The sequence below is a fragment of the Carcharodon carcharias genome, chromosome 4, assembly GCF_017639515.1.
Source record: "Carcharodon carcharias isolate sCarCar2 chromosome 4, sCarCar2.pri, whole genome shotgun sequence".
In the NCBI taxonomy this organism is placed as follows: domain Eukaryota; kingdom Metazoa; phylum Chordata; class Chondrichthyes; order Lamniformes; family Lamnidae; genus Carcharodon; species Carcharodon carcharias.
Window position 1 is genome coordinate 110,116,730 of NC_054470.1, and position 26,134 is coordinate 110,142,863.

The 26,134-nt window shown below is 40.5% G+C and overlaps 1 protein-coding gene across 1 annotated transcript in view; it reads right to left on the reverse strand.

Annotated features, from left to right (window-relative positions):
* Positions 1-1,693: 1,693 nt before the first annotated feature.
* ecpas (Ecm29 proteasome adaptor and scaffold) overlaps positions 1,694-26,134 on the reverse strand; it is a 108,562-nt gene continuing 84,121 nt past the window's right edge. Inside the window, exons 35-49 of the mRNA XM_041185984.1 lie at positions 22,186-22,336; positions 22,024-22,089; positions 21,622-21,711; positions 20,154-20,220; positions 19,569-19,660; positions 17,951-18,017; positions 14,497-14,688; positions 10,568-10,779; positions 8,691-8,734; positions 8,295-8,487; positions 7,259-7,391; positions 6,487-6,592; positions 6,284-6,372; positions 6,119-6,190; positions 1,694-4,161 (exon numbers count right to left, since the gene is read on the reverse strand). Coding sequence (XP_041041918.1) covers positions 4,022-4,161; positions 6,119-6,190; positions 6,284-6,372; positions 6,487-6,592; positions 7,259-7,391; positions 8,295-8,487; positions 8,691-8,734; positions 10,568-10,779; positions 14,497-14,688; positions 17,951-18,017; positions 19,569-19,660; positions 20,154-20,220; positions 21,622-21,711; positions 22,024-22,089; positions 22,186-22,336 — 1,714 coding nt within the window. The 3' untranslated portion in view covers positions 1,694-4,021. The remainder of the gene's footprint in view (positions 4,162-6,118; positions 6,191-6,283; positions 6,373-6,486; positions 6,593-7,258; positions 7,392-8,294; positions 8,488-8,690; positions 8,735-10,567; positions 10,780-14,496; positions 14,689-17,950; positions 18,018-19,568; positions 19,661-20,153; positions 20,221-21,621; positions 21,712-22,023; positions 22,090-22,185; positions 22,337-26,134) is intronic.

Consider the following 26,134-nt stretch of genomic DNA (forward strand, 5'->3'; position numbering starts at 1 on the left):
ACATCATCAAATCATCAATCAGCAGCATTTTACAGACAGAGGTTATAAGGGATGTAGACAAGTAGGTTTTTAGGATAGCAACACTGTTATAGTGCCAGATCCACCGCAGTTTGAAGCGGGTCTAGATTATACACTCAGTAGTCACTTTTCTAGGATTTGCACGTTGTGTGTAAGCAGTTAAATGGCGAATTTTCAGCTTCAAATACTGGGAAAAGTATTTTTTTTTAAATGAGTAAAATACTTTTCATTCCAGACAACAAAATAGCCTATGAAAGTCACAAAATTGAAACTTTTGTCTGCTTCGCTCCACAGACGCTGCCTGATCTGGAGTGTTTCCAGCATTTTTTTATTTCAGATTTTCAGCCTCTGCAGTATTTTATGCTGTCATATAGTCGACCCTTTTGTCAATTGCATAATTCTTATAATGATATAGTCCCTTTATCCTTCAATGCCAAGTCACAACTTAGCGATTACTCACTGAGAGCCCTAGAATTTAGAAGGCAATATTAAAATTTACATGAAAGTGAATGTCATAAAGTGAGTTCTGAAGAAGTCATATAGGACTTGAAATGCTAACTCTGCTGCCAGATCTGCTGAGTTTTTCCAGCACTTTTGTTTTTTATTTTAATTAAAATCTACACACTTGTTCCGATATCTCAAATAAATCTGCTAAACAAGTTCCTTCAGAGGTCAATCTTTTGTGACATCAGGAGCCAAAAGCTCACTTCAACATAACGCTGGTCTTTCAATTTGTTCCAAGGTCAATGGCGGCAGGTTGCTGACCTCCACACAGCGCTGCGAAGAATGTGTGCGACTGCCTTCCAGCCGTGAAGAATTCTAACCCTGAGCATGATCTTCGCTCTCGGGCCGTCAACTTTTTTGCTGCTGTTGCTACACATTCAGGTTTTGTGCAGTTTTACGGTTTTTTTTTATTGGGAAAGGGGGCAGAGTCAAACACATCCCATCTAAAGTGAGCGGTCTTGCACACGATGGTTGGCATAACATGGCCGCAGTTTGAGTTTTTATTTTAACTATAGTTAAATTAGCATGTGTCTAGTCAGTGACAGCATAATCATTTACAGAATAATGCAGTTACCTGTCTTGGCAACTGGAGAATCAAACAGCAAAAAATAAGTAGTACAACAGCACAAGAGCATTTATTGATTGTGGCAATGTTAAAGTGCCTGCATCATTTTCCCTCACCCTTAAGCGATGTCTCACGAAAAACCCAAGCATAATTTTGTTATACACATCATGCAAGCACAATTCAAATGGACATTTCTTTAAGGGCCCACAAGCATTCTCAAACAATCCATAACACCACCACCACCACCCCGCAGCAACCCCACCCCCCCCACCCACACATCCCATTCTAAATCATGTTTACTGACACAATAAATATCTAATGTTTATGAACCTCTCATTGTGACACTGTAAGGGCCAAATGAGATCATCACAGGGATCGCAATTCCTACCAACACTTTTAGCTTCAGGAATAATTTTAAACTGGCACTGGAGGCTGGAGTTGCTAACTCTGACCTCAGTAAATTAACCTGCACCACCGGGACAATTCAAAATTAATTTTTAATATTGTGAGCCTACAGCTGTAATGAGGGTTTTTTTTTGAGAACTGTGCTAGCCATCCAAGTCCCAGTTTCTCTTTTGCACACAACAATTATGTCGAAAACATGTGTTGACAGTCAGAACAAAAGCAGATTTAATTTTCAATACAAAGCTTTCACCAGTGAATGGTTGAAGCAGCAAGTAAGTGCCCACATGGGCAAGGTAACAGTGTTCAAAGTTCGTAAAATAGTGCAATCATTCTTTGTAGAAAACTCAAGGAAGGCCACGTTCTCCCTGGCTGTGGCTGGCATGTTCACACCAATATTTCTCTTCTGATCTCATGAGACACACACACACACACACACACACACCCCTTGCTTTCACATTAAGTTTAGTTCAAAACAATCAAGAATTCTAAAATGCAGAGCATCATAAGTGACATTTCAGTCAGTAAACAAATCGCCATGTACTGTACTATACAACATTAAGGACAACCCAGTATCAATCACATGTCTATATTGCCATACAGCTACAGCAATCACCATACTTCAAACAAGGACCACCTTTAATTCATTGGATTTTTAAAGTTTTAAACTCCCCATTGCAGATTCCTCACCATCACACACTGGCTCTGACCTGAAGCACGATTCAAGGAGCCTGGACAATTTTTTTCTCCTCTGCATGATGTTCCACCGAAACTTCTTAAGCAGGACCTAACTAAAATTAACTGGGGACTGGAGGGCCTAATTAACCCGATAGGCTTGGATATCGAACACTTGAGCTCTGACACAAGTAGGGAGTGCTCTACCATTTGGCAACACATGAATACATTGGAAAGAGGCAACATCCAACTGTTAATTTTTCATAATTCCCTTAATTCCCGTAAAAGTGCATGTGATCTACAGAAGAATTTAATACATCTCATAGTTTAAATAAAATTTATTGATGGGAATGAGGAGAATGATTATCCACCACTTTCTTCTGATCTAGCTCTAGCACATTTGAACAGGAGTCTTGCCCCACCAAAGGTGAGTATCGCGATTCTTAATTACTTGGTACTGATGACCAGTCAGGAGGGCTCTTTAGATTAGGTGTGTAATAATATCAGGTGGGGTCTTCCAGACTGTTTGACATAGATCTGAATTTAAAAGAAAGTTCAAAACTATGAGATTATAGTTTGAAAGATTAAGTTACAACATTTAAGTTTTCGTTTGGCAAGGAACTAAAAACATTTGAAAGGAGCAGCTTAAAGAATCCAGCTCATAATCTCAATAATAAAATAAACAAACTCCAATTTAATCTAATTGATCCAAATAATTAATTAGCAAATTTGTGACGTACTTGGAATAAAGGTTGAGCTTTCAGGATATATGTGTAATCTTGATAATCAGCTTTTGCACCTGAAGAAACCATTGCTTTTGTTACAATTACAAGCACAGCAAAAAGCTTCACACACCCTAGATGGTTCATTTCCACTCAAATGTGAAACATATGGTGAATGCGGAATAATTCCTGGGTGACATCACTTCCATTTCACAAGTAAATGGTGGAGTGGACAGATCCAACATGGCAATAACGGCTGTATAATCAAAAACGTGGCATTCCTTCATATCTTCCCAGTGCTCAAATTATGCAGAAACAAAACTCAATGAAAACTTTCTGAATGAAATGCAGGCATGAAATAGGTAGTGCTAAACATTTACTCAGCTGAACAGGAACGGAATAATGGCAACACCAACAAATGCTGGAATTACCACTAAAAGAGTTAATGTCCGAATTGCATTTCGGAGTGCATGTTATGTGCACAACTGACAGGAGAAATATACAACTTTTAACCCATTTAACACATTAGAAACACCACTCCAATGGCAGTATACAATGACACAGAAAGTGGAGGCACAATGCACCTTTGGACAGCAGTGTGCTATATGGTTTAGAATTTAACATAATTTACATGTCGTTATGTTGTAACTTATTAGCCCAACAATTAACCTTACTAGACCTGGTACCACCAAACCCAAGTATTTTCAACTGAGTTGTTTTTTTCTGGTGCAGTTGGTAAATATCGTCCCCCTAATTCTGAGCCACTGCTTGGCATATAGATTAAACTAAACTTCCCACAACCGCAACCCTTCATCAGCTTCTGCATTTTCCTGCTAAACTGGAAGGTGACAAGATGCGGACATATGATTTGCATCATGCGCAGATACGAGAATCTGCGAAACATGACTTAACTGAACGCGTGTACAAACCCACATCCGAAAAGGGAATTTACCACGCTCACACCTTCTCTGAGCAGCAAGTACCACACTGGTCTTTTACTCTAAACGGGCCAACAGACCCGACAATATAGGAAGCAACATTTTAGATTTGATATATCCAGACAGGATAGGCAGATTTTGGGTTGTCAAGTCTTCAGCTGAAGTTATTCTGTTGCAGAACATGGGTTGTAGCAGGATTATGGGAGATTTGCAAGATGTTTCTTAAGGTCCAACGCCTTGTCTTTCAATTCTGGCCTTTTGTCTGATTCCATGCTGGATAGGGATTTAAGAATTATGGCCCTCTTCTCAGATGTCAATGTTGCCCACTGATGTGTCTCTGGAAAAATAATCAGATGTTACAAATGCAAACTGTAACAGAATACATAACTGGTGATTAGAGAAAATATTGGGAGTATTGTGCATCAGCCCTGGTTCAGTGGGTAGCCCTATCGCCTCTGACACTCAGGATCCTGAATTCAAGTCCCACTCCAGGGCTTGGGCACAAAAATCAAGACAGACACTCCAGTGGAGCACCGAGGGAGTGCTGCACTGCTGGAGGTGCTGTCTTTTGGATGATAAGTTAAATCGAGGCCCCTTCTCCCTGTTTGGGTGGATGTAAAGGAACCATCACACTATATCGAATCACAGCAGGGGAGTTATCCTCGGTGGCCTGGCTAATATTCATCATTCAATCAGCATCATAAAAAAATGGATCATCTCGCCATTATCACATTGCTGTGTGTGGGATCTTGCTGTGTGCAACTTGGCTGCTGTGTGTCCTACGTTACAACAGTGACTACACTTCAAAAGTACTTCATTGGCAATAAAGCATTTTGAGACATTTGGTGGTTATGAAAAGTTCTACATAAATGCAAGTCTTTCTTCTTTTATTCAGAAATTGGCAATTCAATGCCGGGTGGGCGAGTGTCCTCACATATACTTAAATAAGTTAAAGTATTTTCTCAGGGGAGGAGGCAAAACACTAAAAGCCAGGCAGAAAAAGGAGGGGGTAGCGCTGGTGGTCTTGTTTACCCAGATTTCAGTGGGCAGAGATGGGAATTGTATCTCGAGCTATAAGGGTAGGTTCCAACAATCTAATGGAGCATTTGTGCGCTTGCTAGCGATGAATATGGTAGCTGCTCAAACATGGTTAATTTGGGACCTCACAAATTGGTGTCCCTTATCTCACAAACAATGAGGGATTCCTTCTGGCAATAGAGTCCCATCCTGTGAAGGGGCAAGAGAAATTGTTGAAGTAGTCTTTGAAAAAATAATGCTCTGCATTGGTCTGTCATATGTGAATAAACCCTTTAAAACATCATAAACAAAAACAGAATTATCTGGAAAAACTCAGCAAGTCTGGCAGCATCGGCGGAGAAGAAAAGAGTTACATTTCGAGTCCTCATGACCCTTCCACTGAACTGTTCAGTTCTGTGGAAGGGTCATGAGGACTCGAAACGTCAACCCTTTCTTCTCCGCCGATGCTGCCAGACTTGCTGAGTTTTTCCAGGTAATTCTGTTTTTGTTTTGGATTTCCAGCATCCGCAGTTTTTTGTTTTTATCTCTTTAAAACATCATAGTTGTGCAAGGCCAGTTTATTCAATGCATGGTACTGTTACATTTCGTTGCATGCATGAACAGTACTTAACATGGAACAAGGTCTTATGGTAACTTCTAGGCTGCTACCCGACGTACAAGCATGCAGCTTAGTGGGAATATTGCGGCAAACCAACCCCAGACACTTCTAGAAGTGTACACCAGTAAGTGCACTGCGGGAGGGGTGCTGCAGCATTAATGGGGATGGTGGCACTAGTAATGCAGAAGCCTGGACGAATGCTCCAGAAACACAAATTCAAATCTGACCAGGGCATCCGGTGAGATTTAAATTCTATTAATTAATAAATCTGGAATAAAAAGCTTGTGATCAGTCAGTAATGGTGACCATGAAACCACTTGGTTGTTGTAAAAACCCAACTGGTTCACAAATGCCCTTTAGGGAGGGAAATCTGTGTCCTTATGCAATGTGGCCCACATGTGATTCCAAACCCACGGCAATCTGGTTGACTCTTAACTACCTCTGAAATGGTTAAGCAAGACACTAAGATGGCTCTTCACCATCTTCTCAAGGGCAATTAAGGATGGGCAATAAATGATGCTCATGCTTGTCAGTGACACACATTCCATGAAAAATTTGGAAGCAGCGCATAAAATCTTTAATTTGTTGCTGATGACTGTCTCAGGTAATAGCTGACGACTTTCTTGCAGTGTTGGATAAATAACTTTAAAATGCTCACCATCCAATTTTTTAAATAGAAGTTCCAATATCGATAAAGCTTCTGCCCGTACTGACGAGTAGCTCTTGTTTTCTTTCAAAAAAAAAGGGAGCATTTAAAATCCTGAAAGATTTTATTCAACTTTTGCTTGAACCTTGCAAGTTCTCTGCTTTGATGTTAACTCACCTAGTGGAAACGTAAGCGCCAAGCAGGTATCTTTCAAGATTTCAGTTAATGCACTTGCATCTTTGCTGTCTTGACCGAGAAGCAATAAGCTGTGGGAACAATTGTTTTGTTAGTGATTTTTTTTTGAAGCAATTTGCTAATGGGATTCTTAAAAATTGGGTAATAAGATTGCACATTCAAAATGGTGCATTTTTTCCTTTTACCCTCGGAAGTAGGAATTCATGGCTTGAAGCACTCCAAGTTGGACTCTCCATGTACTCAACTGTAGTCTTTCACACATTAAGTGACACATTTCTAAACGGTACTGAGCTGCAGAAAAGACAAAGATATTTTCATTATCACGTCACCAAACAGGGATGACGGCCCAAAGCAAATTTAGTGCAGTTTAAGAATAAAACGGACTGGGGAAAAGGGGTGCTCTAGCCACTATAACTGCAATGGACTAAAAATCTGCACTACCCCACAATGAACTGCGTGTAAAAATATCACTATGGCAACTTTTAAAATGGGCAAAAGCTACTGACTTACTAATTGATTTTCGCGTGGCATCACACATGGAAATAAAGGCCAAGTATAATCTTTAGGAGATAGATGATTTAGGAGATATATGAAGGAGATAATTGGACTAACATACATATGCGAGGACAAGGGAACTTTTTAATAGAAAAAGTTGAGGCAAAAGATTGACACAAGTGTAGGAAAGAAGTGCACCACAGACCAAGATTTTCATTATGTTATAGGTAATTTCAATTGTGCTTTTTTTTTATAGCATTTACCATCCAGCACAAAGAACACACGACAAAAAAAAACCACAGTGACCGTTCAGTGCCCTCTTCGCAGCTGTGCTGCTCCCCATGAATACTGTGGAAGTGCAATTGTTTGGCTTATTCAAAATGTTTGAAGTTTTTTTTTAAGAGGATTGAGTGAATGAAAATTTTATGAAGGAGCATTCTGACGTTTATTGTCAAGTCCTACCTTGTGTTTCTGGAGTGCTGGGCCATGCTTTCCCTAGAGTTTCAAAAGCACAAAGTAGATATTCCATTCGTAGCTCTTTCTCTTTCTCCTCCTCTTCGTGATCCTCTTCCCTGGAGGATCCAGCTGCTGTACTCTGTAAAGTGAAAAATTCCACGCTAAGAACATAAGAAATAGGAGTAGACCATTCAGCCCCTCGAGCTCGCTCCACCATTCAATTATCCATGGTTGATCTGATTGCGGCCTCAACTCCAATTTTCTGCCTGTTCCCCACCCCTCCCACCCACCAACACACAACCCTCGACTCTCCTAGAGTTTAAAAATCTATCTCAGCCTTGAATATATTCAATGACCCAGCCCCAGAGCTCTCTGAATGGATGTGAGACGTCAGCAGTCATGAGCTCTTGAAGGGAAAGAATCCTTCTACCTGAAAGAGGAAACAGAACTAAGTGATGTGAATGCTTCTTTTGCAGTCAAAGGTAGAGAGGCAAAGTCTGCTGATGGTTGGAGAATCAAGGTTTGAATCAATGCAGAGGGGATAACCTAACTGTTCATGAAGAACTGCAAGAAACAAGTATCTGACTTGGAGGGTATTGAGAAAGGAAGAGACGGAGGTTCAGCTGTAGCAGAAAAGGTTGAGAGCATTAAGTGCATGCAATATTAAAGAAATCGATCAATGTAGATTTTATGATGCATTATGAAGACAATGTGAGACATTATAAGACATTATGAAGACAGTGTGAGACATTATAAGACATTATGACATTATGAAGACAGTGAAATATATTAGACTATTAAGCAACAGCTGCCTTCAATAACTAAACCATATTTACAACTTTGGGTTAATATTTCTCAATTTCATTTTGTGAATCACATGGAGCAAAATAAATCAATATATATAAAAAAAAACTCTTATCCTCGTTGGTAGTAACTGACAGAAGTAATACTCAGAAATAAACTTCAGGGACACCAAAATCTACTAACTTACAAATTCTTTTATCACCAGGGTTGCACGTTTCCACTTGTGTAATTAAATTACCTTTTTAATAACGGGAAACAGAATATCCACCAAATCCTTGAAACGATCTTCTTTCGTGGCTTGCAATATGTTGGCAGTGCACTTCAAAGCAAGCATCTTGTAGCGAAGGTTTTCCTTGTGACACTCTTTTAACATGACCTGAATGATGGCATCTATACTGGGCTGGTCAGTCACCGTCTTCTGCAACTCCACACTTGGTACAAAGTTCAAAAGGTAAAGAAGAATGGTAGGGTGGACATAGACAAGATCTTCTATTGAATAGAAATGGTTTTAGCTAATTGCAAATGATGCTGTCTTTCATGGTTCTTAATATAGCTTATTATATTATTGACTGACTTACTTTAATAATACAGGAATGAACTGAATCACAATGCTGTGTTCCTGATTAATGTTTACCTGCATGCAGCCACCACACTGTCAACAGCTTTCAACAGCTCCTCCTGAAAGAAGAGAAAATTTTCTTACACAGAATTCTGCCTCCTTTGCCTCTCCCCATCAATAACGCTTACTTGAACAAAGACAGCTCTCCCAATGACTCAATCCTTATTGTTGATAACTTTGAAATGCAGATGAGAAAGGCCATTCAGTCCATCTTGATCCATCTATCCTAAAGTCCCCCACTGTAGCATTCAATTGTTGAAGTAATTTCATGTAATTTACCTCCACTACTACATCTACAAGTCTAACTGTCTGTATGTTTGCATATTCCTCAATATGTATGAAGGATTTTCCAATATCAGTCCGAAAACTACTTTTGACTAAGTTTAAACTCATTTCCCTTTGTTGTCCTCCTGCAATTTAATTTAAAATAATGTTCCAGGTTAATAATTTCCATTCCTTTAACAATGTTATATTGCTCTAAGAACTCCTCGCTAACTGCTGTTTAGTTTGAAAAGCCCAAGTTTCTCCAGGCTTTGCTAATAACTAGACATCAGCCTAGTGGTGCTTTGCTACACTGTTCCTAATACATGAAGAAACACCCATGTTTCTTGGTGACCAGACCTGGATACAGTATCTAAGGTGGAATCTGACCAGCGTCCTATACAGTTTTGATTCTTACCTCGTTTGACTTTGGAAGCTGTAAAGTTGTGCAGTAAAAACTCACTGCTATGCACAACCACAAAAGCAATTAAAGGGGATGTATATTTCAAACAGCAGATAGTGGGCAGCAGTCCTACTCAGAGATGGGAAATTCTACATATGAACATATAAATTAGGAGTAGGCCATTCGGCCCCTCAAGCCTGCTCCATCATCTGATAAGATCACGACTTATCTGATTGTAGCCTATTCCCGATATCCTCCGACTCCACTGTTAGTCAAGAATCTATCCCTTCAAAATTTTCATTCACCCTGCCTCGACTGGTCTCTGGCGAAGAAAGCTCCAAAATTTCACAACGTTCAGAAAAAATTTCTCCTCATCTCCAGCTTAAATGGGAGACCCGTTATTTTTAAACTGTGCCCCCTAGTTCTTGTCTTTCGCACATGGGGAAACATCCTTTCAGCATCCACCCTGTCAAGTCCCCTCTGGATCTTATATGTTTCAATAAGATCACTTCTCAATCTTCTAAACTCCAATGGACACAGGCCCAGCCTGTCCAAACTTTCCTCATAAGATAACCACCAACCACACCCCCACCCCCAATATTAGGAATCAGTCGCGTGAACCTTCTCTGAAGTGCTTCTAATGCATTTATATCCTTTCTCAAATAAGGAGACCAAAACTGTACACAGTACTTCAAATATTGTCACACCAACGCCCTGTACAACAGTAGCAAAAAACCTTACTTTTATATTCCATTCCCCTTGCAATGAATGATAACATTCCACTTGCTTTCCTAATCACTTGCTGTGCCTACATACCAACTTCTTCTGATTCATGCACCAAGACACCCTGAACCCTCTGCACCGCGGAGTTCTGCAATCTCTCTCCACTTAAATAATTTGCTGTTTCTCCCTGTCAAAATGGACAAGTTCACATCTTCCCACATTATACTCCACTCACATTTACATTGCCTCTAAGCATTAACAAGAAACTGTGAAACAAGAGATGGAGGTGAAATAGATTGCAACGAAAAATCAATGTACCAAATTTGGCAGCATATGAAGAGGAAGACAGGGTATTATAATCACAAACATATCACTTAAAGGAAATAACCAACAACATCTACTCATTAAAATCCCTTTTTAAACAAGTTTCCTTAGGGTTCTGTTTTTAAAAAAAAGGTCCACCTATTCAGCTCTATGTAATGCAAAATTAAATGGGATCTTCTACCTTGCCCGTCCATGTTCGACCAGATATTCCTTGTAAAAGTGCATTCAATATCAGCCCTAAGTGTGGTGGAACCAACGAGCCCGCCTGCTGTTTGGCAATGGATGCCATAGCAGCAGCTCCTTGTGCTTTCATCTTCCATGACTGGGACTGCAGTGCCTTTTGTGTAATGGTGATCAATTCTTGCATGTACAGTCGTATTCCACCAAAACTGCCTGCAACAAAAGCACAACTATTAACCTGTCAGTGCAAGCTACAAATAGAAACAAATAGCCACTTTAATTTAGATTAAAATCTTGCCATTTGGCTAGTGTTTTTTTGTTTTATCCACAGATTAGTGAATTCTCTACCCCCACCTCCCTAGTGCTTCAAATGAAAATTTACAAAAACTTTTGCAACTGCGGAACACAGGTTAACCTTTGTTTGGAATAAAAACAAAAATGCTGGAAAAACAGGAGGTCTGGCAGCATCTGTGGAGAGAGAAACAGAGTTAATGTTTCAAGGTGCAACATCTGCCTCTTTACCTGCTCCCTGCTCGCTGTCCAAGGCCCCAAACACACCTTTCGGGTGAAGCACTTGCACCTCCTTCAGTTTGGTCTACTGTATTTGCTGCTCCCAATGCAGTCTCCTCTATACTACACAGACTGACTGGGTGACTGCTTTGCAGAACACCTTTGCTCAGTCTGCAAGCATGACCCAGGCCTTCCTGTCGCTTGCCATTTCAACGCACCACAAAGATGCTGCCAGACCTGCTGAGTTTTTCCAGCATTTTTATTTTTATTTCAAGCATCCACAGTATTTTGCTTTTACCTCTATTAGGGCTTGGAACTGGATCCATGGTGCGGATTCACTCCTAGGCATTTTTTTCTTAAGGTTTGCTGGATTTGAACTAAACTTTATCAAATCCCCTTGTGGAGCATCCCATCCCTTCCAGACTGTGGTGCAATCTAGTCTACAAGTATTGAATGTATATAATTTTTGAGCACAAATATAGGACAATATTACTTAGTTTGTTCTAGAAGAGTGAAAAATAGATTATTTCTTTACACCCAAGAGTAATTTTACACTTTAGTCAAATGTTAGTTCATCTACTGTAAAACACTGGTAGTTTTTGGCAATCAACTGCAGATAATATCATAGTTGATTATTTCTACAAAGGCATGGACACTCAAGCTGTACCCATATTTCTGGTTACCTATCGTCTGCCGCGACTCTAGCTGGTTCTCTAACTAAACAAAAAACACACACGCACACAGCACTGTAAACCCATCTGAAAAATTCTCAATGATGGGGGAACCCAACACTAGAGTATGAAAGACAAGGTTGAGGTTGTTCGCAACCACCTTCAGTGCCAAGTGGATGATCCGTCGCTTGTAATGCTGAGTGCTCCAGAACTAACTGTGCCCCTAGCCAAGCTGTTAAAGTACAGCCAAAATGCAGTGACCTACTCAACAATATGGAAAATTGCCCAGGTATGTCTCCTCTACAAATCCAATCTTGCTAATTACCACCACATCAGTCGACTATCAATCATCAGCAAAAGGTTGGAAGGTGACGTCCACAGTGCTATTAAGTGGCACTTACTCAGCAATTACCCTGTTATGATGCCCAGTTTGGATTCTGCTGGGACCACTTGACTCTGGGCCTCATTACATCCTTGCTCCAAACATAAAGGTGAATTCCACAGGTGGTGAGGTCCTTGACATCAAGGCAACATTCCACCCAACTGTGGCATCCAGGAGCCACATAATCGAAGTCAGTGGGAATCGGGAAGAAAACACCCCACTGGTGGGAGTCATACCGAGCACAAAATTGTGATTGTTGGAGGCGAATCATCTCAGCCGTAGGGCATCACTGCAGGAGTTCCTCAGGGTAGTGTCCTAGGCCCAACCACCTTACGCTGCTTTAGCATTGATCTTCCTTCCATCATAAAGATCAGAAATGTGGATGTTCACTGATGATTGCAAAATATGCAATTCTATTTGTAACTTCTCAGATGCTGAAGAAGTCAGTGCCTTCATGCAGCAAAATCTGGACAACAATCAGGATTGGGCTGATAATTAGCAAATAATATTAAGGTCATACGTATGCAGGCAATGACTAGCTCCAACAAGAGAGATTCTAGTCATCTCCTACTAACATACAAATTATAAGCAGAAGTAGGCCACTCAGCCCTTCAAGCCTGCTCCGCCATTCAATAAGATCATGGCTGATCTGATTTTAACCTCAATTTCACATTCCTGCCTACCCCTTTCAGCTCCTTGCTTATCAACAATCTATCTACTTTTCCCTTAAAGATGTTCAGAGGATTCTGCCTCAACCACCTTTTGAGGAAGAGAATTTCAAAGTCTCACAACCCACTGAAAAATTTTTTCCCCTCCTCATCTCTGTCTTAAATGGGCGACCCCTTATTTTTAAACAGTGTACTAGATTCTCCCACAAGAAGAAACAGCCTTTCCACATCCACTCTGTCAAGTCCCCTCAGGATCTTATATACGAACATACGAACAAGGAGCAGGAGTAGGCCATTTGGCTCCCCGAGTCTGCTCTGCCACTGAATAAGATCATGGCTGATCTAATAGTAACCTCAAATTTGCATCCTGCCTACCTCAGACAACCTATCACCCCCCTTCTTATCAAGAATATATCCATCTCTGCCTTAAAAACATTCAGGAAGAGAGTTCCAAAGACCCACGACATTCTGAGAGAAAACAATTGTCTAATTTCTATTTTAAATGGATGACACTTGATTTTTAAACAGGAACCCACAGTTCTAGATTCTCCCACAAGAGGAAACATACTCTCCACATTCACCTTGTCAAAATCTCTTTGGATTTTATATGTTTCAATCAAGTCGCCTCTTACTTATCTAAACTCCAGCAGATACAAGCCTAGCCTGTCCAATCTTTCCTCATAAGGCAACCCGCCCATTCCAGGTATTAGTTTGGTAAACTTTATCTGAACTGCTTCCAATGCATTTACATCCTTCCTTAAATATGGTAACCAATACTGCACACAGTACTCCAGATGTGGTCTCACCAGTGCTCTGTATAACTGAAGCATAACCTCCCTACTTTTGTATTCAATTCCCCTCACAATAAATGATAACATTCTATTCGCTTTCCTAATTACTTGCTGCACCTGCATACTAGCCTTTAGCAATTTTGCAGCGAAGGTTCATTAAATTGGTACCTGGGATGAGGAGGTTGTCCTATGATGAGAGGCTGAGTAAATTGGGCCAAATTCTCTGGAGTTTAGAAGAATGAGAGGCAATCTCATTGAAACCTATGAAATTTTGAACGGGTTTGATAGGGTGGACGCCGAGAGATTGTTTCCATTGGTCGGGGAATCTAAAACATTAGGGCACAGTCTTGGTATAAGGGGTCGATCATTTAGGGCTGCGATGAAGAGAAATTTCTTCACTCAAAGGGTTGTGAATCTTTGGAATTCTCTAACTCACAGGGTTGTGGATGCTCCATCATTGAATACATTTAAGACTGGGAAAGACAGATTTTTGGTGTCTCAGGAAATTAAGGGATATAGGAGTGGGTGGGAAAATGGAGTTGAAGCCCAAGATCAGCCATGATCATATTGAATGGTGGAGCAGGCTTTATCAGCCATGTGGTATACTCCTGCTCCTATTCCTTATGTTCTTAAATTATGACTTCCTGTACAGTGAATGCAAAACAAAATTAAATGTAAGAATTAAATTCACATATATGAATGCAGCAAGAGATATGAATATTCTGTAACACTTAAGGGAAATTAAGTCAACGTTATGGTGGGAGGAAATCCTGCATGATTCACTGGTCTCATTTCCGGAAATCAGTCAAGTTACTGAACTTGGTCCACCTTTTAAACACTGAGTTAAAATGAAGGATATTTCTGTTCATTAAACAGGTTTAAATTTGTACAAATAATGTTTTACCTACCAGGTACATTCTCTTGCCATGCTTCAGTCCAGAGATCAGACTCACTGGTTTCCCCTTTATCTTCATCTGGGATTTCATGCATCCCAAGAAATGCAAGGGGCAAGGCTACTGCTGCATGGTGCTTGATTATATCGGGGCTGTGACGCGAGATAGCATGTACTGTCAATGCACATGCTGATCGATACACTTGCTCTGAAAAGGCACAAGGTAGGCCAATTCCATAAATCAGTTAAACAGGCCTTATTTAGTTTAAAAATAAACTATGCACTCTTACAAATTGCAGCAAGATACAGGCGCTATTTCATACTCGCTGTATCTCTTTCTGAGTGTGAAACAGTTTCTGTTTTTAAATTGCATCTCTTTTAGGCATCTGCACATTTAAGTATTAACAGAAATATGGTAGCACCAAGGGTAAACTCACACAGAACCACAGAAAGATACAGCACAAGCAGGAGGTCTTTCGGCCCACCTTTGTGCTAGCTCTTTTGAAATAGCTATCCAATTACTCCCACTTCCCTGCTCTTTCCCCATAGCCTTGCACAAGGAAGGCTTCTGCATTTATCCAATTTCTTTTGAAAGGTTATTAACGAATCTGCTTCCGCCACTCTCTCAGGCTTCATCCAGATCATATGTCACTGTGTAAAAATATTTTTCCTCATCTTCCGATTCTTTTTTCAGTTACCATAAATCCGGTTATTGACTCTTTTGTCATTGGACAGTTTTCTCCTTATTCACTCTCTCAAAACCCATCATGATTTTGAGCACCTCTACTAAATCTTTCTTTAACCTTCTCTGTTCTAAGAAGCATGATCCCAGCTTCTGTGTAACTGAAGTTCTCATCCCTAGAAAATCTTGGTAAATCCCTTCTGCATCCTCTCTAAAGCATCTTTCCTAAAGTGTTCTGCCCAGACTTGGTTACAAAACTCCAGTCAGTGTCTAACCAGTGATCTACAAAGGTTTAGCATAACATCCTTGCTTCTGCACTCTATGCCTCTGCTAAAAAAAGCCAAGGATCTGCTATGTTTCTTTTTAAAAAGTCTTCTCAATTTGCCCTGCCACTGCTAAAGATTAGTGTACATATACCTCTGTATCCTCTTTATAATTGTCTCATTACCATGATACCTGCCCCATCTCATTCTTTTTACCAAAACGTAACACTTCACACTTCTCTGCGTTAAGCTGCACTTGCCATGTGTCTGTCCATTTCAACTTGCTGTTTAGGCTCTCCTGAGCTCTATTACCATTCTCTTCATGGTTTACAAAATTCCCGTGCGTTGTAAGATGTGCAAACTTGGAAATTATGTCCTGCATTCCAAAGTCCAGGTTATTAAAAAAAATCAGGATGAGCATTGATCCTTTTACCTACCTTGGGGGTGGCAGGGCGGGGAGCAAATGACCACTGCATACTTCCCTCCATTCTGAAAAACAACCATTCCCCACAACTCTCAGCTTGCTGTCTCTTAGCCAATTTCTTACTTACTCTGCCACCATCCTTTTAATCCCACAAACTTTGATTTTGCTAACAAGTCTATTATGTGATATTTTGTAAAAGACCTTTCCAAAGTCTATATACACATCAACTGCACTACCTTCAGCAACTCCCTCCATTACATTGTGCATGATAGCTAGAAGTTCTTTCTCTTAAGTCCGTTCTTGTAGTTTTTTTTTAAACCACCTTTCTTTTCAGTTAGCTCCAACTAGCAACCACCCTGTTGCTAAGTTTTGCTTCACTGGTGTCAGCAGATATTAATGATAAAAGCCAACCATAAAATGAGTGAAAGAGACAAAGCATTAGTCAGTTGCTGTTGACCCATTTTGTACAAAGAATTGCATATATTGAATTACATGTCACCTTTATGTACAAATTCTAAAGCTGAGATTATACTTTCCTTTTATTTATTATAATGGCTTTTCAAATAGGCTTTAAAAGGATTTAAACCAATTCAGGTTTCACCTCTTCACCAATGTTCTTGTTTTATGTAAATGTGAACACTGAAAGGAAGTACTTCAGTATCCTCGTTAATTTCTGGTTATAAACTAATAACTCACAATCCTTTGCTCTCAGGTTTTCAACCTCACATTTAACAATTTGTCAAGATCTAGTTGTGTAAACTTTAATGTTTGTTTTAATATTTCTTTAGATTTGCTCTTCATATTGCCTTCCATGCTTATCCTTTCCGTGTTTTCATTATACCTTTGAGACCCACATAGCCTCCCTTCAAACCTCTTCCCTTATTCAACACTTTCTAAAACTGAAGTAGATCTTTATCTAAGAATGGTATATATTTGGCAATTTGTGAATTTGCACCTCCAGCTCTCTCTTTCCTCTTCCCTATTTAGACACTTACTTTCCAAGGAGTATGAATTCTTCTTATTCTTCCTAACAAAATGTACTACCTCACACTTATCGAAACTAAAGTCAATTTGCCACTTACATGTCTATTCTGCAAGTTTAATGTCTTCCTTTATTTTATTGCAGTCTTCCTATCAAACTACACTACCCCCAAATTGGTGCCATCTGTACTTATGGCTCAAAAACCTGACAAAGGACTGAAGGACTTAAAATGGAATAATCCTACAAGGGAACAACTTGCTGGCAACAAAAGCTATTAGCAATTTAACTGGGCATGGACATAATTTACATGGAAAAATCCACGAAGAATTTCAACAGGTGACAGGACATTCTGATTTTGATATAGTGGCTATAAGAGCAAATCAGAGGCTAGGAATCCTATGGCAAGTAACTCGCCTCTTGACTCCCCAAAGCCTGTCCACCATCTACAGGACACAAGTCTGGAGTGTGACTTGCCTGAATGAATGCAGCTCCAACAACACTTAAGAAGCTTGACACCCTCCAGGACAAAGCAGCCACTTGATTGGCTCCCCTTCCACAAACATTCACTCCCTCCATCACTGACAAACAGCTGCAGCAGTGTGTACCAATTACAAGATGCATTACCAGAAACTCACCAAGGCTCATTAGGCAGCACCTTCCAAATCCATGACTGCCACCATCTGGAAGGACAATGGCAGCACAATGGGAACACCATCACCTGGAAGTTCCCCTCCAAGCCATTCACCACCCTGACTTGCAAATATATTGCCGCTCCTTCACTGTCGCTGGGTCAAAATCCAGGAACTCCCTCCCTAACAGCACTGTGGGTGTACCTGCACCACAGGGACAGCAGCGGTTCAAGGCGGCAGCTCACCACCACCTTCTCGAGGGCAGTTAGGGATGGGCAATAAATTCTGGCCCAGCCAGTGACGTCCACATCCCATAAATGAATTAAAAAAAACATACAGATATATTGTGGTTGACTCTTAACAGTTCTCTGAAATGGTTTGGCAAGCCACACAATTCAAGGGCAGTTAGAGATGAGCAATAAATACTGGCCTTGTCATAGATGCCCACATCCCATGAAAGAATAAAGAAGAAAAAAACAATAATATTTACCATCTTTTTCGAGATACCAAGTGCTGAGTTTTTGAAATAACTTTTCAGTACTACTGGTCCGTGCTGTCTGTAAGATAATAGTTCAGTACTGGATTATTAAAAGATTCAAGAAGTATGAACATACAAAACTGATGGGGAAAAAAAGACTGCCCCAGAGAATGCCCACAGTGTCATGATTAGACTACCTTCCCCACAAGCATATCCACCCAGCTGTCATCATCAGTCCTGTGATCTCCTGGAAGAGGCAGAAAAAAAACTCCAAGGCCAATCAAGGCAAAAGAAAAATTTGGGAAAATCCTCTATGACCTTCGTAGGTAAATGAAACTAGTCCATAGGGCCACACAGGCCAATGCATATACACCTGGTATTTTATCGACATTTTGTAATATTTTCCAACCAGGGGCTGATCCAGGCGCACACAGTGCCGGCCTGCATTCACTACATGAGTCAATAATCTGTTCTATAGGTCAACTATCTTCTGGGGGAAAAGAAGAGCTGTTCAATATCTAAACTAGTCTTTTCCTTTTGTAGTTTATATATATGATCTCTGTGTTCCTCCATTCATTATCTGGACTGGTCACGAGGAGCACAATCAAATCCTTTAACATATTTAAATACTGTTATCAAATCATCCCAAATTCTATGCATTTCTAAAGGGACTAGAAGTCTTTTAAGCCTTTCTGAATGACTCAGATCTTTTAAATAGGATTTCATCTACGAGGGTCATTTTTTGGACTCTGCTGCTATATCACCCAACATGTGAGGGGGCAATACTGGCTGCTGTTTTCTAAATGTGATTAACTGGCTACTATACAAGGTCAAGACACTGCTATTTTAAATTGGATAGTTCTACTATGCAACCTAATGCCCTGTTTGCTTTGGCAAGTAAGCCAATGTTTGCCACCATTAGTCACACGCATCAGCAACCTTTAGAGAGTTAAAAAGCAACAATGTTAAGATCCCTTTCTCTCTCAACTGATTTTAATTCCATATGATGTAGCACCTAAGTGCATATGGTATTGTACAGTACTTGTACTATCTTTGTCAATATACATTAATTCTACTGTGATCATTTCAGAAATGTGCTCCTGTGAAATAGGAATGTAGCTAACACACCAAACTAATTTCAGAGTAGCAAGGGAATTTGGGGGGGGTGAAAGAGGAGACATGTATGGTGCAACAACTAAAGCCACCATAAATTCAGCTCGAAGACCTAGGCTCAAATCCAGCGCAGTCCTCCTGAAGGTGAGTGCATCTGGTTGCAAGGACCCAATTTAGCACTAATTAAGATTCTCATTGAGAGTTCAGGGTAACTGGTTTTGGAAAAGGGAGAATCGAAAATTGCACTGCTACAATGAGACTTTGAAACAAGCAGTTAAGGTACGCTTTGAGGAAAGTAAAAGGAAGCTTAGTCTCTATCTCTCAGATGCAATAATTGTTTGGGATTGCTAAATGCTGACAACAGATTCCAAAGTACCCAAAAGTTCTGGTATGCCTCGTCTTTTGCTGCACAAAGATTCTTCCTGTGATCAACCCAAGTGTCTTCCTTTCCTTTTATCTCCTAGTTACTTAGTACCTAAAGTCACATAACACCTGAAATACAAATAAAGATACTCACCCGAACCAAATAGCCCAATGCCACTGCATATGCTTTCCGTATGACACTGCTACGATCATTTAGACCAGAGAGCAGGGCACTCATCAGTTTACCTGTCAGCAGTGAGACAGAACAATGTTACAACAGAATCAGGCAATGCCAATAGTTTCCCATTTCAGTCAACAGTTTTCGTTCGATGTACGGGGCATATTTTCCTGCCTATTGCTGCAATAGTTTGTTTCCAACTTAAGCTTTATTAATATTTCTTAAACATAAGAGCAAACGTAGTCACTTGACTTTGGAGTATCATCTATGTACAATTTGGAATGCACTGCCTGGTGAAAGTGGATTCAACCGAAACTCCCAAAAGGGAATTGGATACAAACTTGAAGGGTACAGAGGTAATGGTTAAAGAGCAGGGGGCTAATTGGAAGGCTCTTTCAAAGAACTGACAGAGGCACAATGGACCAAATGGCCTCCCAACTGTAATTTTCTGAATTTAAGATGGAAAACAGGTATCACAGTTAAACTGTTTGTGATAGTAGGCTTTTTACAGCTGTCCCCTAAAATAAACAGTTTCAAGCAGTAATTAGTTGGTATACTAACCTGCATAAGGATTTAAATCCTGTGGACATTTGGTCGTCAAAAAAACTACCACGTGGGCACAGCCTCCCTGTAAATTAGAGCAGCATGTTAACGAGTAAAATTTGCATTTTGATCATCTTCAATGAAGGCAATAAATTGATGATTTTAATTAACCAAACAATGGCCTTGAAAAGTATCACGTACATAATCACTATCAAAGCGCCAATTTCAAAGTTATTTTTGGAACTAGGAAAATGAATTAAACGGGTTATCAATGATATTTCCCTCACGTCCTTCTCTTTTTCTCTCCTTCTCAATTTGAAGATGTTAACTTTTGCTAGGGGACATTTCCACAAGTACTTGTGATTCTCCAATATCGAACGCGTGAGCATTCTTCATTCATTGGTGTGGACAGAATAGCGTTGGAATGATGTGGCACCATTTTGGGGGGGTGGGGGGGTGGGGGGAAGGAGGAGGTAATACAACGCTTTATTACATCTACATTTCCCAGCAGCGATTCCTGGATTCCAGGGTTACTGAACTACGAGGGTACTGGAGCCAACTGCAGAGCTCCTCCCAAATTCAAGCCAACTGAAATCAGCCAATGCAACAGAGACCAGGAATTATCGTACTGTGTCCAATTCCAGACATTTCACTTTAGGAAGGATGTGAATACATTGGTAGATACATTGTGCAGATAAGATTTACAAGAATGGTTCTGGGGATGAGACTTCAATTATGAGGATAGAGTGAAGAAGAGGGGTTGTCCTCTTTAGAGAAGTTTGAGAGGAGATTCGAAAGAAGTGTTCAAGCTCAAGTGCGGTCTAGACAGGGTAGATAAGAAGAAGCTTTGCCCATTGGCAGAAGAGTTGAGAAATAGAGGACACTGATTTAAGGTGAATGGCAAAAGCAGAGATGACATGTGGAAAAGCTTTTTTACACAGCAGTCTGGACTGCACTGCCTGTCAATGTGATGGAGGCACATTCAGTTGTGGCTTTCAAAAGGGAATTGGATGATTATCTGAAGACAAAAGAATTGCAGGGCTATGGGGCAAAGCTAAGGGAGTGGAAATGGTTGAGGTAGTTCTTACAGAGAGCCTGCATAAGCACAAAGGGCAGAAGGGTCTCCTTATGTGATACTATGAGCTGAGTTAAAGTTAGAACCTTTCTGGTCTATGAATTGGTTTCACACATACCCATGGAAGCCAAAGGGGATTTATCACATTACAAGACTATGTAAATTCTTCGCCATTTCACTGCTACAATGCTGATGAGTCTATTACAAAGAGTATTTAAAGACACTAAACCCTATAATCCATACATAGTGGATTGTTAAATAGCAGGTTGTCGGTTTCTTAGCAGTCCATATATTTTACTTTATGAGGGGAGAAACTTTCAATGGTGCAGAAATGAGAGTTTAGGATTAACATACAAGTGTGATGAACTACATCAGTTGCATATATCTCCTTTGTGGTATTTTATGACTCACTTTGGTTCCAAGGCCTACTCCACTCTTCAGCAGTTCACACAATTTTGGAACTAGATTTCCCAGAACAGAGGCATCTAGATGTTGGAGACACTATAAAATGAAAAAAATTCAGACAAGAATGGAAATGTATGAATTACTACTTGAAATTGTAAATTCTTAACTGTTAACCTTTTAGGCAGAGTAAATAGTGCAAGTCCAATACTGTCAAAAATTACATAAAGTTATACTTAGCATCAAGAGAAAAGGATTAGATGTGTGAAAGGGGCAATTTTAAAACCAGAATTTTAAAAGTATTGGATCAGCATCCTTGTGCTGGAAAGCAAAATTACCTGACTTCCCAGCAAGACAGTTTCTTTTGGTTGATTAAAACACTATTTATTTGCTTAGCCTTTTGGCACTTACCATGTTGATGGTCTCCATCATTGGGGAAGATTTAGCTGCACTAAGTCTGGCACTGTCCATGGTAGCCTAGTATTTACAGAAAATATAAGCATACTGTTCATTAAGGTAAATTAATTATAAAACAGATTGTACAATACAAAAACATTAGATATCAAACTTCACCTTCTCTTGTTCTGTGGCACGTAGACTCAAATAATTGAGGACCTGTGGCTCGAGAATGCTTAATGATTCCAACAAGGTGGGGATAAGTCTTGCTGCATGTGGCTTTAACAGTATCCCTGCACTTTTGCTAATTTTCACAAGGGTGTTGATACTAGGTAAAGAAGAGATTTATTACAATTGAAAATCACATTCTAATAAAATTGAGGTATCTGTGAAAAATTACATACACTTTACATGATTACACTACATTTTTTATAATTTCCCTTAGGGGCTTTGCACTAATGACGAAGAATGCATATTGTGATCTTAGAAGCTGTAGAGATTGCAACACTGCAAACATTGTCAAGTCACGGTCTTGGCGAGGATAATACTAATTACATACCAGTGCTAAGTCATACCAAAACCAAACTGTACAGAAATCTAGTTCAATGAAGAGTGCAGGAGGGCATGTCAGGAACAGCAGCAGGCATACCTAAAAATGAAGTGTCAACCTGATGAAGCTACAACACAGGACTGCTTGCGTGCCAAACAGTATAAGCAGCAAGTGATAGACAGAGCCAAGGGATTCTACAACCAACAGGAAAGATCTAAACTCTGCAGTCCTGTCACATCAAGTCGTGAATGATGAACAATTAAACAACTGACTAGGGTTACTAGGTATGTAACTAGTATTATCCTCTCCGAGAACTTAACTTGACAATGTTTGCGATGTTACAATCTGTCTACAGCTTCTAAGATCACTGTGTGCATTCCTCAGCACTGGAGGAGGAGATTCCACGAATATCCCCATCCTCAATGATGGAAGAGCCCAGCACATCACTGCAAAACATAAGGCTGAAGCATTCGCAGCAATCTGCAGCCAGATGTGCCGAGTGGATGATTCATCTCGGCCTCCTCCGGAGGTCCCCTGCATCACAGATGCCAGTCTTCAGCCAATTTGATTCACGACACATGATATCAAGAAACAGCTGAAGGTACTAGATACTGCAAAGGCTATGGGCCCTGACGGCATTCCAGCAATAGTACTGAAGACCTGTGCTCCAAAACTAGCTGCGCCCTTAGCCAAGCTGTTCTAGTACAGCTACTATTCGGCAAAGCGGAAAATTGCTCAGTATGTCCACAAAAAGCAGGACAAGCCCAATCCCGTCAATTACTGCCCCATCAGTCTACTCTCAGTCATCAGCAAAGGGCTGGGAGGGGTCACTGACAGTGCTAACAAGCGGTGATTGCTTGACTCAGAAACAATCTGCTTACTGATGCTCAGTTTGGGTTCTGAAGGGTCACTCAGCTCCTGACCTCACTACAGCCTTAGTTCAAACATGGACAAAAGAGCTGAACTCCAGAAGTGCGGTGAGAGTGACTGCCCTTGACATCAAGGCAGCATTTGATCGAGTGTGGCACCATGGAGCCCTAGTAAAACTGGAGTCAATGGGAATCAGGGGGAAAATTCTCCACTGGCTGGAGTCAAACCTCGCACAAAAGAAGATGGTTGTGGTGTTGGAAGTCATCATCTCAGTCCCAGGACATTGCTGCTGCAGTTCCTCAAGGCCCAGGCCCAACTGTCTTCATCAGTGACCTTCCCTCCATCATAAGGTCAGAATTGGGGATGTTCGCGGAAGATTGCACAATGTTCAGCACCATTCGCAGCTCTTCAGGTAATGAAGCAATCCTTGCCCATATGCAGCAAGGCCCGGACAACATATAGGCTTGGCCTGACAAGTGGCAAGTAACATTTGCGCCATTCAAGTGCCAGTCAAAGACCATCTCCAACAAAAGAGAATCTAACCATCACCCCCTGACATTCAATGGCATTACCATCACTGAATCCCCCACTATCAACTTCCTGGGGAGTGCCATTAACCAGAAACTGAACTGGACCAGCCACACAAATACTGTGGTTTTTAAGAGCAGGTCAGGTGCTGGGAATTTTGCGGTGAGAAACTCACCTTCTGACTCCTCAAAGCCTATCCACTGTCTGTAAGGCACAAGTCAGGAGTGAGATGGAATTTTCTCACTTGCCTGGATGAGTGCAGCTCCATCACTCATGAAGTCAACAGCATCCAGAACAAAGTAGCCTGCTTGATTGGCACCCCAGCCACCACCTTCAACATCTATTTTCTCCGCCACTGGTGCAAGTGGAAGAAGTACGTACCAGTTACAAGGTGCTTGCAGCAACTCACTAAGGTTCCTTCGATAACATCTTCCAAACCCATGACCCCTACTGCCTCGAAGGACAAGGGCAGCAGATGCTTGGGATCACCACCATCTGCAAATTCCCCTCCAAGCCACACACCATCCTGACTTGGAACTACAGTGCTGTTCCTTCACTATTACTGGGTCAAAATCCTGGAACTCTCTCCCAAACAGCACTGTGGGTGTACCTACACCACACAGACTGCAGTGATTCAAGAATGCAGCTCACCACCACCTTCTCAAGGGCAATTAGGGATGGACAATAAAAATGCTTGCCTTGCCAGTGATGCTCACCTCCCGTGAAAGAATAGAAAACAAATTTTGCTAATTAAGCATATTCCCTTTATTGTACTTAAGAAACAAGGACTAAATTCCCAAGTAAATGCTCTTAACACAGCCGGACAGAGTACATAAATCTCAAATAGAAATACTTTTGAAAGTTACTTAATGTAGGTTATCCAAGTTAGGAGGAACTTATTCACACATATATTTGCTTGCAGCCAGGGCCACAACACAATGCACGATTTCCCTAGCTACGTTACAATCACTTGTTGGCCAGACCTGGATCCCCCATGTATCATTCTGCCACAAATGTTTGCAGAACAATAACCTGCTATTTGGACCGTTGTCGCTGTGCTGGCTCTTTGTTAGAACGATTCATATTTGATAACACTGTGCTTCTCTCTACCTTATATCTACCTCTGATTGAAATAATACCTTTCCTTTAAAAAAGCCAATGGTCTCTGCCTCAACTATTCTGAGTAAAGACATTTCTCCTAATGTTTTTTTCTCTTGCTCAGTATAAATGATCAATCATGACCCCTCACTACTGACTACCTAATCAGATTCAATAATGTTTCCTTGCAACCTAACAGAAACTTTCATAATTAAAAAAACTTGATTAAATCCCCTCTTAGCCTTCTCTGCTCCAGTAGAAATAGTTCCAATATCTCCCCTGTCAGTCCATTCTGCCAACCAGTCTACATTGTGCCAATGTTTTTTGCGAATCCTTTGCTTTTGTCAAATCTTCTGCTTTTGTATCGTCACCAAATTTTGGGAGCATTCTCCTTTTGCCCAAGTCCAAATCATATATACATATCATGAACAAGATTGAAACCCTGATCACCATCCCATCCCACTTGCAACTCTCTTCCAATACAAATTACACACATTGACTCCAATTCTGTTTCATGTCCAACCAACTTTTCATTCATTGTTATATTTCCTTGTTTACCATATTTCTAATCTTCCAATAAGACTCCAACAAGACATTTTGTTGAATGGCTTCTGAAAATCAATATCAGACACTTTTTCAAACAACTTCCCTTTGACAAATTCACACGGGCTGTCTTAATTATTATATATTTGAAATGCCCATCAATTTGATTTCAAGCCATAGATTCTGAGATTCTATCAACTAATTGGTCCAATTGGGTGTAGTCTTCTTAATGTTTTTGAATAGGTGTTACATTGATTATCCCCCAGTGCCCCAGGATATTTTACCTAAGGAGGTTTTAAAAGTTGTTAAAGCCTATAATATCCCATCTATATCTTCTGCCTTTCACCCTATCACAGACCTTCCCTTTTGTTCTTTTACTCACCGTCCCCCTCACCTTTTGCTTGCTTAAAACCTATTACATCTCTAACTTTTCCTAGTTCTGATGAAAGGTCATCAACCTGAAATGTTTCACTCTGTTTCTCTCTCCACAGATGCTGCCTGACCTGCCGAGTACTTCTAACATCTTTGTTTCTATTT